The following is a 14911-nucleotide window of genomic DNA, read 5'->3' as shown; positions in this document are numbered from 1 at the left end:
CCCTGACGGGCGGCTGCGGGGGCCCGCCCGCGCCTCCCGTCCCCTCACGCCGCCGCTCTCCGCCGCCCGCCTCGGCCCGGCCCGGCAGCAGCGCGGCCCCGCCGAGGAAGGCCCCCCGGCCGAGGAAGCCCCCCCCGCCGAGGAAGCCCCCCCCGCCGAGGAAGGCCCCCCCGCCGAGGAAGGCCTCCCCGCCGAGGAAGGCCCCGCCGGCCCCTCGCTGGGGCCGCTGCCGCCGCCGGAGCTGCGCGCTCGGCTGCTGGACCGGGAGGACTACCGGGACCGGGCGCGGGCGGTGGAGGAGCTGAAGAGGGCGATCGGCGGTGCCGGGCGGGCCGAGGTGGCCTCCGCGCCCGCCGCCGGCCTCCTGGGGCTCATCGGCTTCCTGGGGACCCTCCTGGACGACCCCAACTTCGCGGTGGCGCTCGGGGCGCTGGAGGCCATCCGTCTGCTGGCCCTGCGCCTGGGCGGCCGCGCCCGGGCCTTCCTGGCCCCGCTGGTCTGGGCCGCGGCGAAGGTGCTGGGGGACGCCAAGCTGGCCGTGCGGCGGGAGCGCGGCCGCCTGCTGCTGCGGCTGATGGAGGCGGCGGGGCCTCGGCCGGTGCTGGGCCTGCTGCTGCGGCGGGAGTACCTGCGGCACAAGAACTCCCGCGTCCGCGAGGAGGTGGTCAACGTCTGCATCGTGGCCCTCCTCACTTACCCGGGCGAGGAGCTGGACTTGGCCGAGCTGGCCTTCGGGCTGGCTCCGGCGCTGGTGGACGGCAAGCGCAGGGTCCGGCACGCCGCCCTGGAAGCGTTCGCCGTCTTGGCGTCTTCCATGGGCCCGGGCGAGACCGCCCCGCTCTTCAAGGCGGTGGACGCTGTGGAGCTTGAGGAGAACGGGGATGGGGTGATGCACGCGGTGCAGGCCAGGCTGGCCAGGAAGACCTTGCCCAAGCTGGTGGACCAAGGCTTTGTGGAGTACGCCGTGCCCTTGCCGTCATCTGGCCATAGCAGGGGGGGCTGTGTGCCCCCCGGCGCGGACACGGACTGGTTGCTGATGGGCAGCAGGACGCGGAGCGCTCACAGCTGCTGCGGGTGTCACGCGGCGGATGGTGCTCCGCAAAGCTGCAGCTCGCGCGGGGCGAACGCCAGTCGAGGAGCCAGTCCGAGAAGAGTCTTGAGTGCGGGCAAAGGGAAGAACAAGCTGCCCTGGGAGAACGAGCGTGCTGGAGACGGGGAAGGTGGCGCGGGGGTCAGGATGCCTTTCGCAAAGGGTGTGGAGCAGGTATGTGCTCGTAGCTGACGGGGCTCGGTTCTTCTAACGCGTGTTCCCCAGGGAGGTTTGAAAGCTGTCAGAGGGTCACTAAACGGCAGGCGTTCGGGAGGTGTCGCTGCCACTGCGAAGATTTGGTGTGCCAGGATCTGTATGCAGACATGGATCTGAGAAAGCAAACCTGAGAGCTCCTTGTGTCAGATTTAACTCTAGCAGGAACTGGAGAAGGTATCATTTAAAATTAATCTTTTTATTTCTTTTTTTCATGAAGTTAGCTGGACTCCATGAGGCGCTTCTTGCCTGTCTCTGACCGTAGCTAGCTAAAACCCAGGGAGTGAGTACAAGAGTGAGGAAGCTATTCCAGAGCTGCTGTTTGTGCGTTTGCGCTGAGGGTACCTGACGGACCGCAGAGTTTCCCGAGTGCAGAAGCTGTCTGGAGGAAAACAGACAGATTGCTCGGCTCAGGCTGGGAAGGCAGAGCGTGCGAGCGGACTGAGCCAGTGCCTTTCGCCAGCGTGCTGACCTGGAGTAAAACTGAGGGCTGCCAAATGTCTGTGTGGCTCCTGTTCCTCAGCCTGATGTGACTAGGAAGTACATAGGTGTGATGTTGTGTAGCAGTTCTGAAGCAGAGGAAGTTCTGTCTGAACATGAGGAAGAACTTCTTCCCTCTGAGGGTGATGGAGCCCTGGCCCAGGCTGCCCAGGGAGGTTGTGGAGTCTCCTTCTCTGGAGATATTCAAGACCCGCCTGGACAAGATCCTGTGCAGCCTGCTCTGGGTGACCCTGCTTCGGCAGGGGGGTTGGACTAGATGACCCACAGAGGTCCCTTCCAACCCCTACTATTCTGTGATTCTGTGATTCTGTGATCCTGATGGGCCCGGGTTTTGATTTTACCGATTAGTGATGGTGAGCGTGTCGGCAGCTGCCAAGGGAGGGGACCTCAGATGAGTTGTTCAGAGCCCTTTTACTTTGGCAGTGGTTCTGCTCCGTGGCACCTTGGGGTGATGGCTGGGCTTGAAGATCTTAGAGGTCTTGTCCAACGCATGATTCTATGACGCTGTGACCTGTGCTGGATACCGTCCATGTGCTTAAGACTCAGGGGATGTATCTGTGTGTGCTGGGGTTTCTGTTGTGTGGTGGTTTTTTTTTCCTTTTTTAACTGGACAGGTTTCATTTATCATAACTTGATCTCCAACAGGCGAGTTTAAGCAAGAGGAGCTTTTTAGGAAATGGAAAGCGGTACAGAGTAGACTTCCTCACTGCCATGTTTACGTATTCAGGATCTAATTCTTAGTTGCTTAGTAACTTGTTTCTGTACTGGGTGAGGTCATGAACAGCGCTGCTTTGTGAAGGCTGGCTTTTAATAAAGTCTCTTCCTAAAGAGAAACGTGGGTTAACGTAGTGTAGTGTAAAAAGCCTGAAGTTCATGTAAATGCTTGTACACACAGGCTCGTGTCCTTCCTTGGTGTGCGTGTTACCTTCATTCAGACTCCAGAAGAGATCTGTATCTTGCTGAGTCCATGAATGGGGCAGGTCAGTTCCCTTGGGTTACCTACAAAGCCAGCAGGGTCTGGGCAACAAGTTAGGTAGGAAACACCTCTAGAGCAAGAAGGTTTTTCGTTTTGAAACAGCTTTTCAGTATTAACTACTACAGCTGGTAGGAAAAATAGCTGATTGCCAGCACTCTTTAGGCAAATCGGGCCGAGTCCTGCACCGCTGCTGTTTGCTGCTGGCTGGGTTTGTGGTTTTCTGTAGGCTGTGGACAAAAAGCAGCCAACACATGCGCCAGCCCCTGGGTGTTGCTTGGAATGGTGGAAGGTCCTCCTCCTTTACAATGGTGGAAGGTCCTCCACTGAAGAGACAGCCCTCTCTCGAGGTCACAGTGAGGTGCTGAGGAAATGGATCTTTCTTTTTTTTGTTATTTTTTAACCTTTTAGTACATGTGCTTGTAGTTACCCCTCTAAATTGGGAGGATTTGCCACAGTTTCCCTGGAAGGGAAGGAGAGAAAGCAATTAATTTATGGTTTCTCTTTTGTTGCATAAGTAAAATGCATTTAGAAAGGGTGTGAACTTAAATTTGACCTGGGGCAGTAGCTACGTATTCGTGGTTTCAAGTCAGCGATAATGAGGTATTCGGTTTACTAGGGAAGATCCTGGATACTAATGTGGTAAAAGCTTTTTAGACTAGATGTGTTTTTATATGTGTAGTACGAACTTCATGGGCATAAATCCCATCTCTCAATATTGGGATGAAAACCAAGCTGACTGCCGGGCCTCTGGAGCCCTGAGTGTGTACGTGTAGGGTTTGGGGGTTTGTTCACAGTAGTACTCTCTAAGGTGGGCAAGTCGTAAGCAGCCTGCAGGGAGCTCTCACGTAAGAGAGCTGGTTAGCTCCCGTGTGTAAAGCTGATAACTTAAAAATAAAGCTCTTCAGATCAGCTGCTGACGTCTGACAACCACTTGGCTTGTCTCTTCGTCATCCCGACGTTTGTCTGTGTGGGGGTGAATCTTCGAGGAATGACGGGTTCTCTTCTCCTTCGAAGACTTTTTCAATATCTAACATCATGCAAATACTTTGTTTAAACTTACATTTTCCTTTTGTGAGCGTCTTTATCCTTACATCCTTGTGTACCGTGCCAAATATTTCGCTTGGTTCCTGCTGATGAGCAGATGTAGAACTGACGCTCGTGCCGTCTGTTTTTGCAGAACTGGGGCAGGATCAGCTTCCGCCGTGGTGCGGCAGAAGCGTCGCTCTGCACGGGAGCTGCTGGTGCCTGTCGGCGCAGGGTGCCCTGCCCAGCCGCGTGTCCTTCGCTGCTGTGCAGGGACCCCAGCTGTGACATTAACCAGTCTCGCTTTGCTTTCGCTGCTGTTGTGTAGTACGCAGTAGGTGGTAATGAAAATACTGCTGCAGGGAGAAAATCCAGTTTGTCGTATACTGTGTTTATTCCTGTTTATAATAAGAACTAATTTTTTTTGCATCTAATGACTGTTTTTCGAAGACATCCTGTGCTTCCTAGAGGTGCTGTTTGTTCCTGTCTCTTCCCTCTACTTTCTGCCTTGTTCTCTTTGCCTCTCACTTCCATTTTGTGTTGTTTTCTTGCATATTTAAGTTGGTAGAAAGCAGATCGATGGCTTTGAGGTGTCAGAATTTGAAGACTTCATCAGCTGCGCTCTGCCAAAGGAAACATGGTAACGCTCCTTTAGCACTGTGACTTGAAAGACATCTGAATAAGCAGAAACCTCCGGTTAGCCAGAGTTCATTTTACACTGAAGTGTAACTCCTCTCCACATAGCTGTTTACACGCAGGTAAGCACTGACGAGAAGAACGTTCGATGTCTCGTTGGATAGAACTTGGACGTTGCCAGTTTTGACTGGGACGTGGATGGACAGGGTACCACGCCGCCTGCGTTACCGCTTGCTGGAGTGGTGGTGGTCCACCTGACGTGAGCAGTGTCAGAAGGGTTGTTCCCGGAGTTACAGAGAGACAGCTGAAGTGTGATACAGTTCAGCAGCTAATATTTTGTATTTGGCAGATTTGAAAAATTTGGTTCAGTCCATCTGAAAATGCAGCTTTGCCAGTGGGCAGTCAAGAAAAGCGTGCTACTGTCAGACATAGGGTTTTACAGTCACCCTTCCCTTCTGGGAGCTGTGATTTAAAAACCGCTGTGGGTTCTCAGCTGCCCCCCTGCCGAGGTCTTGCAAGAGCACAGAATCACAGAATCACAGAATAGTAGGGGTTGGAAGGGACCTCTGTGGGTCACCCAGCCCAGCCCCCTGCCCAAGCAGGGTCACCCAGAGCAGGCTGCACAGGACCTTGTCCAGGCGGGTCTTGAATATCTCCAGAGAAGGAGACTCCACAACCTCCCTGGGCAGCCTGGGCCAGGGCTCCATCACCCTCAGAGGGAAGAAGTTCTTCCTCATGTTCAGCTGGAACTTCCTCTGCTCCAGTTTGTGCCCATTGCCCCTTGTCCTGTCACTGGGCACCACTGAAAAGAGCTTGGCCCCATCCTCCTGACACCCACCCTGCAGATATTTGTAGGCATTTCTAAGGTCCCCTCGCAGCCTTCTCTTCTTCAGGCTGAACAAGCCCAGTTCCCTCAGCCTCTCCTCGTAGGGGAGATGCTCCAGTCCCCTCACCATCCTTGTAGCCCTCCGCTGGACTCTCTCCAGTAGCTCTTCATCTTTCTTGAACTGGGGAGCCCAGCACTGGACACAGTACTCCAGATGAGGCCTCACCAGGGCAGTGTAGAGGGGAAGGAGAACCTCCCTCGTCCTGCTGGCCACACTCTTCTTGATGCACCCCAGGATCCCATTGGCTTTCTTGGCAGCCAGGGCACACTGCTGGCTCATGGTTAACCTATGCATGAAGCTGAACCCGGCCCAAGGAGTGGCTTTGTGTCTCTGTGCAGTCTCCTACCAATCCAGTCCGCGTACGCTGCTGCAACCAGCACGCATCGTGCTCTCCAGCGGTGGTGGTTTAACTGCTGCTGGTGGCACTTGTTTATCGTTCAGAAATAGCGGTGGCACTCAGTTTTTCATCTTCCAGCGATTCCTTTTTACTTTGATATTGCTAAAGATGAGGCCTGGCTGCAACAGTGCGCCTGTGAAAGACGAAAGCGTGATTTAATGCAGCTGCTGCGTCGTTGCCCTCTGTGAGGGAAAGGAGCAGCCTCGATTGAACAAGAAGTCGGTCAGGGAGGCTTGGTATTAGAAAGTGAGGCAAATGCTGCTCGTCATCGTGTCGAAGGGAGAAGGGAGTAGGGATTCATTTGGTTGCCTGCACGGTGGTTCCTTCCGCAGCCCCATCGTCAATGGAGGACTGGTCTGTGCAGTCAGTACAGCCTAGAGAGCTGTCTTCGTGACCAAGGGCCGAATTGAGGATGAGATGAATTGTTTTCGAGACTTGATGGAGTCCTCGTGGCTGGACCTGCATTTACTGTAACGGGAGTTTAAACAGTGTGGTTTAACTATTGAAATATTTATCTGACCGCTGTGGGTTGACAGCCTTGTTCCCCTGTCTTCACATCCTGATCACTTCTCTTACCTTACTGTTTCATCTCTCTGAGTAAGTTGTAAAGCTCTCCAGGGCAGGGGACGTCTTTTTATCTGGCTTTATGATTTTTGGTTCAGTGTTTGCTGGCTGCTTTGTGGTGCTTGCTTTGTTAAATATGTGCCACAAAACTACTCTCATCCCGTGGCGTGTATGTGACTTCGATGCAAGCAGGTGAACTGTGTTTTCACTTAAGGCACACTGGGACGAGTAAGCTTGGACAGTGTTTCCTGTACTTGAAGACATTCTTTGTTAACTGAAATAGATGGCCGTAAGCTGTGTAAATAAAGCTCTTTTCCTTGGGGCATTTAGCAATCAAAGTGGGGAGGAGAAAGAAAGTTAGCCCTGTATGTCTTTGTAACTGTTTTCAGTGAGGTATATCATGCAGAAAATTCGGGGAGTCGACTTGCTCACGTAAATGTAAAAAATTAATTATTAATTCGGACATTCCTTTGAAATGAGTTTGCTTAAAAATTAACTTTTGGAGTCATTCTGTGGCTCAAGGGATGCATGAAATTAGCTTAATGTTTAAAGCTGTTTTTCGACTAGTATTTTTAGGGTTGCGTTACACGGTGATTGTCCAAGGCCATGTCTAGACTTTGCTGATCAGATAAGACGTGAAGTAAAACAGGTGTAAGTTAATGTGTACTGGCCCTCTAACGTAGCTAAAGCACGTTGCCTTCAAGGGTTTGTCTAAACGCAGCGTCCGCCAGCGATGCTGAGTTGGGTTATTGATGAAACATTTCTCTGTAGCCTCTGAAGTCCTTTGAAGCTGATTTGGTTTCACACCCACCTGTAAGCTTATGGTTGCCAGCTGTGCTGCAGGAGCCAGAAGGGCGACCTGCCCGCCCTGCCAGACGTCACCCAGCGTGCCTGTCCTGCGCAGCGTGTTGCTGTACAGCACCAGCTCCGCGGTGACTGCAGTAACACGCGTGGCGGCCACCTCAAGCGCTGGTCACCAGCTGCTGATCACAGAGTCCCACCATGGCAGGGTTTGGCAGGGACCTCTGTGGTCACCCAGCCCAACCCCCTGCCCAAGCAGGGTCACCCACAGCAGGCTGCACAGCACCGCGGCCAGGCGGGGCTGGAATATCTCCAGAGAAGGAGACTCCACAGCCTCCCTGGGCAGCCTGGGCCAGGGCTCCGTCACCCTCAGAGGGAAGAAGTTCTTCCTCGGGTTCAGCTGGAGCTTCCTCTGCTTCAGTTTGTGCCCATTGCCCCTTGTCCTGTCGCTGGGCACCACTGCAAAGAAGCTTGGTGGCTAGCTTGACGCTAGAGGGGCAAGCGCAGAGCTGCTCTTAATTTGTTAGATTTGCATGAGACCGTAGTTATGTTCAACCTTACTGACCCCTTAGTGGGAAGTTCTGGAGTCAGAGATGCCCGAACTGCCACCACCTCAACTTCCAGGGGATGCGCTTGGTCCAGGCTCGGAAAGGAGTCTTCTCCTTGGTCGCAGCGGCAGCAGAAAATGTGGCTGATAGGTAAACATCAGTACAGGCTTGGGGTGGACCTGCTGGAGAGCAGCTCTGCAGAGAGGGACCTGGGTGTCCTGGTGGACAACAGGGTGACCATGAGCCAGCAGCGTGCCCTGGCTGCCAAGAAAGCCAATGGGATCCTGGGGTGCATCAAGAGGAGTGTGGCCAGCAGGTCAAGGGAGGTTCTCCTTCCCCTCTACACTGCCCTGGTGAGGCCTCATCTAGAGTACTGTGTCCAGTGCTGGGCTCCCCAGTTCAAGAAAGATGAGGAGCTACTGGAGAGAGTCCAGCGGAGGGCTACAAGGATGGTGAGGGGAATGGAGCATCTCTCCTACGAGGAGAGGCTGAGGGAGCTGGGCTTGTTCAGCCTGGAGAAGAGAAGGCTGCGAGGGGACCTTAGAAATGCCTCTAAATATCTGCAGGGTGGGTGTCAGGAGGATGGGGCCAGACTCTTTGCAGTGGTGCCCAGTGACAGGACAAGGGGCAACGGGCACAAACTGAAGCAGAGGAAGCTCCAGCTGAACATGAGGAAGAACTTCTTCCCTCTGAGGGTGACGGAGCCCTCGCCCAGGCTGCCCAGGGAGGCTTGGGAGTCTCCTTCTCTGGAGATATTCCAGCCCCGCCTGGCTGCGGTGCTGTGCAGCCTGCTCTGGGTGACCCTGCTTGGGCAGGGGGTTGGGCTGGGGGACCCACAGGGGTCCCGGCCAACCCCGACCATTCTGTGATTCTGCTAGCATCCTTGGGTTAAAGTGCACGGTTTCACACTTTGGTGCTTTATATGCAGAAATTGGAGAGTCACAGCTTAAAAGCTGTTCATAGCACCTCAGCTTTCCATTTTTCTTTCCTTCTGAAAGCCAAACCTGAGTTTATCAGATAAAGCATAATTATCTGGGCTTCTGTGCTGCTGGTTCTTGGCAGCTGCACACATCTGTCCGAGCTACAGGACAGGCCCTGCCTTTGACTCTGTCCTCTTCCAAAGCTGAATTTGGGTGGCCTGACCCCTACTACTCTGTGATTCTGTGATTCTGTGACCACCTCCTCGTTAGGTGGGACCAAGGCAGTCGCTATCACCGCTCAGCTGGCCTGAAGCTGCTCTGGTTTCTAGCTAGATGAACAAAATGGTGACGTTTTGGCTTTGTTTTTTTGAGTACCCGCAGTTTTACATTCTGCAGCGTGTACTTACAGGAGCCTTAGAAGTCAGGGGAACGCTCTGTTTGCTAGAGATGGGAAATACTTGGCAACGCAGGGTGGTAATAAAGTGTATAAGCCCGTGAAGAGTTTCCTTTGTGCTTCAGTAAGGTCCTGTTTGTGGCTAATCCCGAGCTGGCAGAGCCAGGCTTGTGGTGATGAATTTGTTATCTGTAAATCCAACAGATAAAGTTGTCTGAAGTCGCTGAAGTCCAAGACTGTCTGCTCCCATTCCTTGGGTTTAGCCTTGGAAAATGTGACCTGAACCAGACCAGATCCTATTCCAAAATAAACATTTATATTGTTTTCTTTAGGACTTGACATGATCTACGGATCTTTTGGGTGCTGATGTTTAGTAATTGAAATTAGCCTGCTGTGACCAGACATGGTTGCCTTCTCCAGTGGTTTGCCAGCTTGGCCATTCATGCGAGGTCACACAAAGTAGTTTGAGAACGCTGTGCTAGCAGTCCCTGGTTCTCTTCCTAACTCTCATCTTCTATGATTCCTGTTTAATCAAGGTATCGGAACGAAGCCCCTGTATGCAGTTTGGACTACAAAAGCACTATCTAAAAAAGTTAATGCTACTTCTTCGTCAGACCTTGCTAGCTCCACTGCTCTGCTGAGAGCACGAAGAAACAAAGCATTTGCCACAAAATCAGCTACCAGAGTGCTGGGAGCTCCTCACCCATCTGCTGGTAGCTAAGCCTCCCCGTGTTCACCTTGCAAATTCAGTGTGTGGTGTGTAAACCACACCATGCCTAGTAACCGTTGCAGGACAGGAGTTACAGAATCACAGAATCACAGAATAGTAGGGGTTGGAAGGGACCTCTGTGGGTCATCTAGTCCAACCCCCCCGCCGAAGCAGGGTCACCCAGAGCAGGCTGCACAGGACCTTGTCCAGGCGGGTCTGGAATATCTCCAGAGAAGGAGACTCCACAGCCTCCCTGGGCAGCCTGGGCCAGGGCTCCGTCACCCTCAGAGGGAAGAAGTTCTTCCTCATGTTCAGACAGAACTTCCTGTGCCTCAGTTTGTGCCCGTTGCCCCTTGTCCTGTCGCTGGGCACCACTGAAAAGAGCTTGGCCCCATCCTCCTGACACCTACTCTGCAGAATTTATAAGCATCTATTAGGTCCTCTGGTTCTTCCCCTGTGAATCATCCCCGTTGCGGGTCCGCGTGCCTGCTGTCGAAAGCAGTGTGCTTTGGGGGGAAGTGAGGGCGTTTGGGCATTTTGCTGAAGTGTGAAGCCAGGGAACTGGGCTTGTTCAGCCTGAAGAAGAGAAGGCTGCGAGGAGACCTTAGAAATGCCTACAAATATCTGCAGGGTGGGGGTCAGGAGGATGGGGCCAAGCTCTTTTCAGTGGTGCCCAGTGACAGGACAAGGGGCAATGGGCACAAACTGAGGCACAGGAAGTTCCGTCTGAACATGAGGAAGAACTTCTTCCCTCTGAGGGTGACGGAGCCCTGGCCCAGGCTGCCCAGGGAGGTTGTGGAGTCTCCTTCTCTGGAGATATTCCAGACCCGCCTGGACAAGGTCCTGTGCAGCCTGCTGTAGGTGACCCTGCTTCGGCAGGGGGGTTGGACTAGATGACCCACAGAGGTCCCTTCCAACCCCTACTATTCTGTGATTCTGTGATTCTGTGATTCTGTGACAGAGCGTACACGAGCTAGGCGCGATTTCACGTCACGGCACTGTTGGGCAGTGCCTGTGGAGTTCTCCGTTTACGTGCTGATGTGACGAACAGAGGACGTCATAGCTGGGCTTCGTGAAGACCTTAGCGAGTGTTCAAACGATCTGTGAAATTAGTTTTACGAAACACCTGCTCTTCGTGTTCCACAGCGATGGCGAGGAGGTGGCCCGTGTGTGTGATGGAGCCGTCCTCTCGCCGTGAGCTGAGTGTCGGCCTCTGGGACGCGAGCCGCGGTGGTGCTGGAGGCCGGCAGAGTGTTCTGGGGAGATAGCGTTATGTGTTTCTGCTGTAATCGATCTCTTCCTTTTGAGAAATCCCTTTGCCAGGATCTGCCATCTGCAGTGAAAAATCTGGCAGCTTTAGGTTTGCATTTATTTGCCACCTCCCTACATGCCTATGTTTAGCAAATTTATAATCACTGTAATTATGATTCGTATACAAGAAATCAGACAGTTTTTATTCCTGTAGCTGGGATTGGAACAACTGAGCAAAGTTGTCCAATCATGGCAGCGGGGTGCAGTTTGCTCCTTCTGCACGTATTGTTTTCTCTGTATGGAAAATTGGGCGTGAGTACTTTGTACAAGGAGCACATTGATTTATGGACTGAAAGACACAGAATCACAGAATCACAGAATAGTAGGGGTTGGAAGGGACCTCTGTGGGTCATCTAGTCCAACCCTCCTGCTGAAGCAGGGTCACCTTCCATCTGAAGGGTGGGTGTCAGGAGGATGGGGCCAAGCTCTTTTCAGTGGTGCCCAGTGACAGGACAAGGGGTAATGGGCACAAACTGAGGCACAGGAAGTTCCGTCTGAACATGAGGAGGAACTTCTTCCCTCTGAGGGTGACGGAGCCCTGGAACAGGCTGCCCAGGGAGGTTGTGGAGTCTCCTTCTCTGGAGATATTCAAGACCCGCCTGGACAAGGTCCTGTGCAGCCTGCTGTAGGTGACCCTGCTTCGGCGGGGGTTTGGACTAGATGACCCACAGAGGTCCCTTCCAACCCCTACTATTCTGTGATTCTGTGATTCTGTGATTCACCTACAGCAGGCTGCACAGGACCTTGTCCAGGCGATGGGGAAAAATATTTTCTAGCCAGCTGATGGCAGGAATGCCAAGCTCTCATCTCCTCCTTTATCCTGACTTGTAATCACCTGGAACGAACCACGTTACCCATTTGGCCGCTGTTCTTCTCCTCACTGAAGGTAACATTAGTGTCCCTCGGGGTGCCTGGGTGGTAAAAAGCCAGCACAGCGCTGAGCGTTGCCGGTACAGCTGCTGGGATTCAAGTCGTTGCTGCTGAGGTATGTCCAGCGATCGGAGCCGGTGTCCTGTTCGTTCCAAAGCTTCATGTTTCCTGCTCGGGGATTAGGAAAGCAGTGCAGACCTGCTGGATTCCTTCTGCTGCCTCCTGTTAAAAATGGGATTCAGATGGCCCACGTTGTATTTAGGCTCCTGAAGTGTTCCCTTGCTGTCGTATGCCTTAAGCAGTTGTCTACAAATATTTAAAGGGAGAGTCTAATCCCTGAAGGCCTATTAAAAAGTACGGTCCTGCGTTCGCTGTGGCTTTCAGGGAGGAAGGTTTATGTCAAGCCTCAAGCTTTTGAGCAGTTTGGTGGGTCTGCTTGAAATGCTGCACGCTTGAGACTTCACTTGTGCAGTGACTGTAATCGTCTGCTGAACTTGGAGCCCCCGGAACGCAGTGCGTAACGGTAAATTGGAAACTGCATTTCTGTGAGTAAAGATGAAATTTTTACCGTTTTTGTTAACCACAAAACCCCTCCCAGGAACAGGGAGGCTGTTTCATTCGAGAGCCCGTGCCCACGTAGCTCGGCGCTCCGCGCAGGGGTGAGCAGCTCTCCCGTGGGCAGCGGGCTGGCGTTCCGAAGCACTAAATGGAAATGCAGGCTCGTTGCTGCGGCGCTGATTTATTGGCTGCTGGTTTATCTTGTGATGCTTTTGTGAAACCCATTGCAGTATTAAATGAAATACTAAATTAAACTCCATCAGGATGTTCAGTCAGAGCATCTAGGTGCTGTTTTATTTGCCCCAGTCATTTAACTTTGGAGACATTGTGACCTGTTAAATTGCCACGAGGTTTATCCCGGTGCCTGGAACCTTTAGCAGCGCCCGTGTCTGCGTCCGCCCAGGCGCAGCACGGCTGTGCCGTGGGTGCGCGGAGTTTGCTGCTGTCGGGTTTCTCCCTGTCAAACACGGCTGGCATTGTGTGGGCCAGGCTGTGAGCTGAGCAGGTAATTGGATTATGGGCTAATGGAGAACTGCAGTTTCGTACCGCAAGGGTTTTTGTGAAGTTGCCAGTTTGAGAATCCATCTTTACGGTGAACTGAGATCCTCAGTGAGATCAAAAAATAAATATTTTTATAAACGAGTGTACCATGTATGTGCTAGACTACAAATTCTCCATTCACACAACCAGTATATTGAGTAAAGAAGGTTTCTAGTCTTAACACGACGCTGTTCTTTCTAATACTGAATAAATATTGCCATTTCTGTGTGGAGGCTTGTCTATGAAAGCGGAGAGTGCAGTTAATGCCTGGAAATGATTTAAGTTACTGATTTTACTAATTAAATCAGAAAGCAAGAAACCTTTATTTAAAGCATGATCTGAGTCACCAATCCTGGAGCTATTTAAGAGACATGTAGCTGTGGTGCTTAGGGACACAGTTTATTGGTGGACTTGGCAGCGTTAGGTTAATGGCTGGACTCGATGATCTTAAAGGTCCTTTTCAACCTAAATTATTCTGTTCTGTTCTATTCTATTCTGTTCTGTTCTATTCTGTTCTATTCTTTGCTAAGTATTTCTGTTATTCAGATTTTTTCCTTTACCTATAACCAGTTCTCATTACGGGGTGCTGATATTACCAGATAGAGCTTTTAGACTGAATCTGAATCATGCTTTTTTCGCTCCTCCAATAGCTGCTGCCTATTTAAACTCCGAGATAGCTGATGTACACAACTCATAATGTTAATGTTTAGTTTTTAAAACTGACGACTAGTACAGTTCTTTCCCACTTCGTTTTGTTGGGTTTTTTCCCCTTCAGTGTGAACAGTGTCAGCCTGTGTTGGAGTAAGCCCTGGAAACCAGTGGAAAAGCTTGCTGCTGTTGGGTAGCTGGGAAAATAAAACTTCCATCAGAATGTTTTGCATTTAAAAACCGACTGCCTTTGATTAGCAAAGGAGGCTTTGGCAGATTGTGTCGAGAAGTTGTGGTGCTCAGTGGAAGCTTCTCTGCTCCCCTCACTCCGTAAGCGGTCGGTGGGTGTGTGCGTGGTGAAGCCCCGTGGTCCCGGGGGAGAAAGATGGGGCTCCTGTACACACGCTCTTGCTTTTTGTTGTCTGAGTGATAGGGAAGAAAAACCTTTGTTTTCTGCCAGTCCTGTCTCCTAAAGCATGGTGACAGTGGGTTGTGTTGTAAAGAGACGGGTCTGGGCCGCGGTGGGGTCTCCACTGCAGAGGTCCACGGGTCCTGCTGCTGTGCATTCGCTTCTCACACGCCTCTGTTTCTTTGTTTGCCTTTTCCCTGCAGTTCTCTGCATCCAGTGATTTTCTTCACTCTCCAAAGTTAAGGCCCTCTCAAGGAGTACCGGTCATCGATGAGTTATTTTTTAGTAGAAAAAGAGCTTCAAGGAATTTATTTCAGAATAGTATAGATTTGAACTCGGAGCATTCTTCTGTTTGTGCTGGTAAGTATTAACACAGAACAGTGTTTGATCTGCTGTTCGCAAAACAGATTTAGAAGAACTGGAGCGTAAATTTGTAGCTTCATGAGCATGATTTATCATTTGCTGATTATTTGTTTTGTTACTTATTTTCATTTACTATGCCTGCAGCTGAAGCCGGCGGCAGCAGTCCCGTTCCTGCCGCTGGAGAAGCGTACGCTGCCTCAGAACCCAGGCCGCTGTTTTCCCGTCCTGCTGTACATGCACAGATTTTCACTAGTTTAGGTAGATCCAAGGGAGTTTTTAGATCAGCTTTTTTTTCAGACAGCAAGACCGAAATGAAATAGCGTGGTTATGTGAGCAGATAAGGACTCGGGATGTCCCCGAGATACGGAGCTTTCTGGTGCTTTGGCAGCACTAGGAAAAAAGTGCCATGTAGATCAGCAACAGAGTACTTCAGCCAGCTTGCTTTCACACTGTAAAATACCATATGAATTGCAGATAAAGCACTAAATTTAAAGGAGACACAGTGTTTTACCAAATTTTGAGCAGGAATATGTTGTTGGCTAGGAGAACAGTT

At 51.7% G+C, this 14911-nt stretch overlaps 1 protein-coding gene across 1 annotated transcript in view; it reads left to right on the top strand.

Annotated features, from left to right (window-relative positions):
• The window catches only part of TOGARAM1 (TOG array regulator of axonemal microtubules 1), a 50028-nt gene that overhangs the window by 2527 nt on the left and 32590 nt on the right, over positions 1 to 14911 (top strand). Inside the window, exons 5-6 of the mRNA XM_075427173.1 lie at positions 44 to 1264; positions 14199 to 14355. Of these exons, the coding sequence (XP_075283288.1) occupies positions 44 to 1264; positions 14199 to 14355 (1378 nt within the window). The remainder of the gene's footprint in view (positions 1 to 43; positions 1265 to 14198; positions 14356 to 14911) is intronic.

This window comes from Opisthocomus hoazin, chromosome 7, assembly GCF_030867145.1.
Source record: "Opisthocomus hoazin isolate bOpiHoa1 chromosome 7, bOpiHoa1.hap1, whole genome shotgun sequence".
Lineage (NCBI taxonomy): Eukaryota > Metazoa > Chordata > Aves > Opisthocomiformes > Opisthocomidae > Opisthocomus > Opisthocomus hoazin.
Note: the sequence above shows the minus strand (reverse complement) of the source record. Positions and strands in the feature narration are given on the sequence as shown.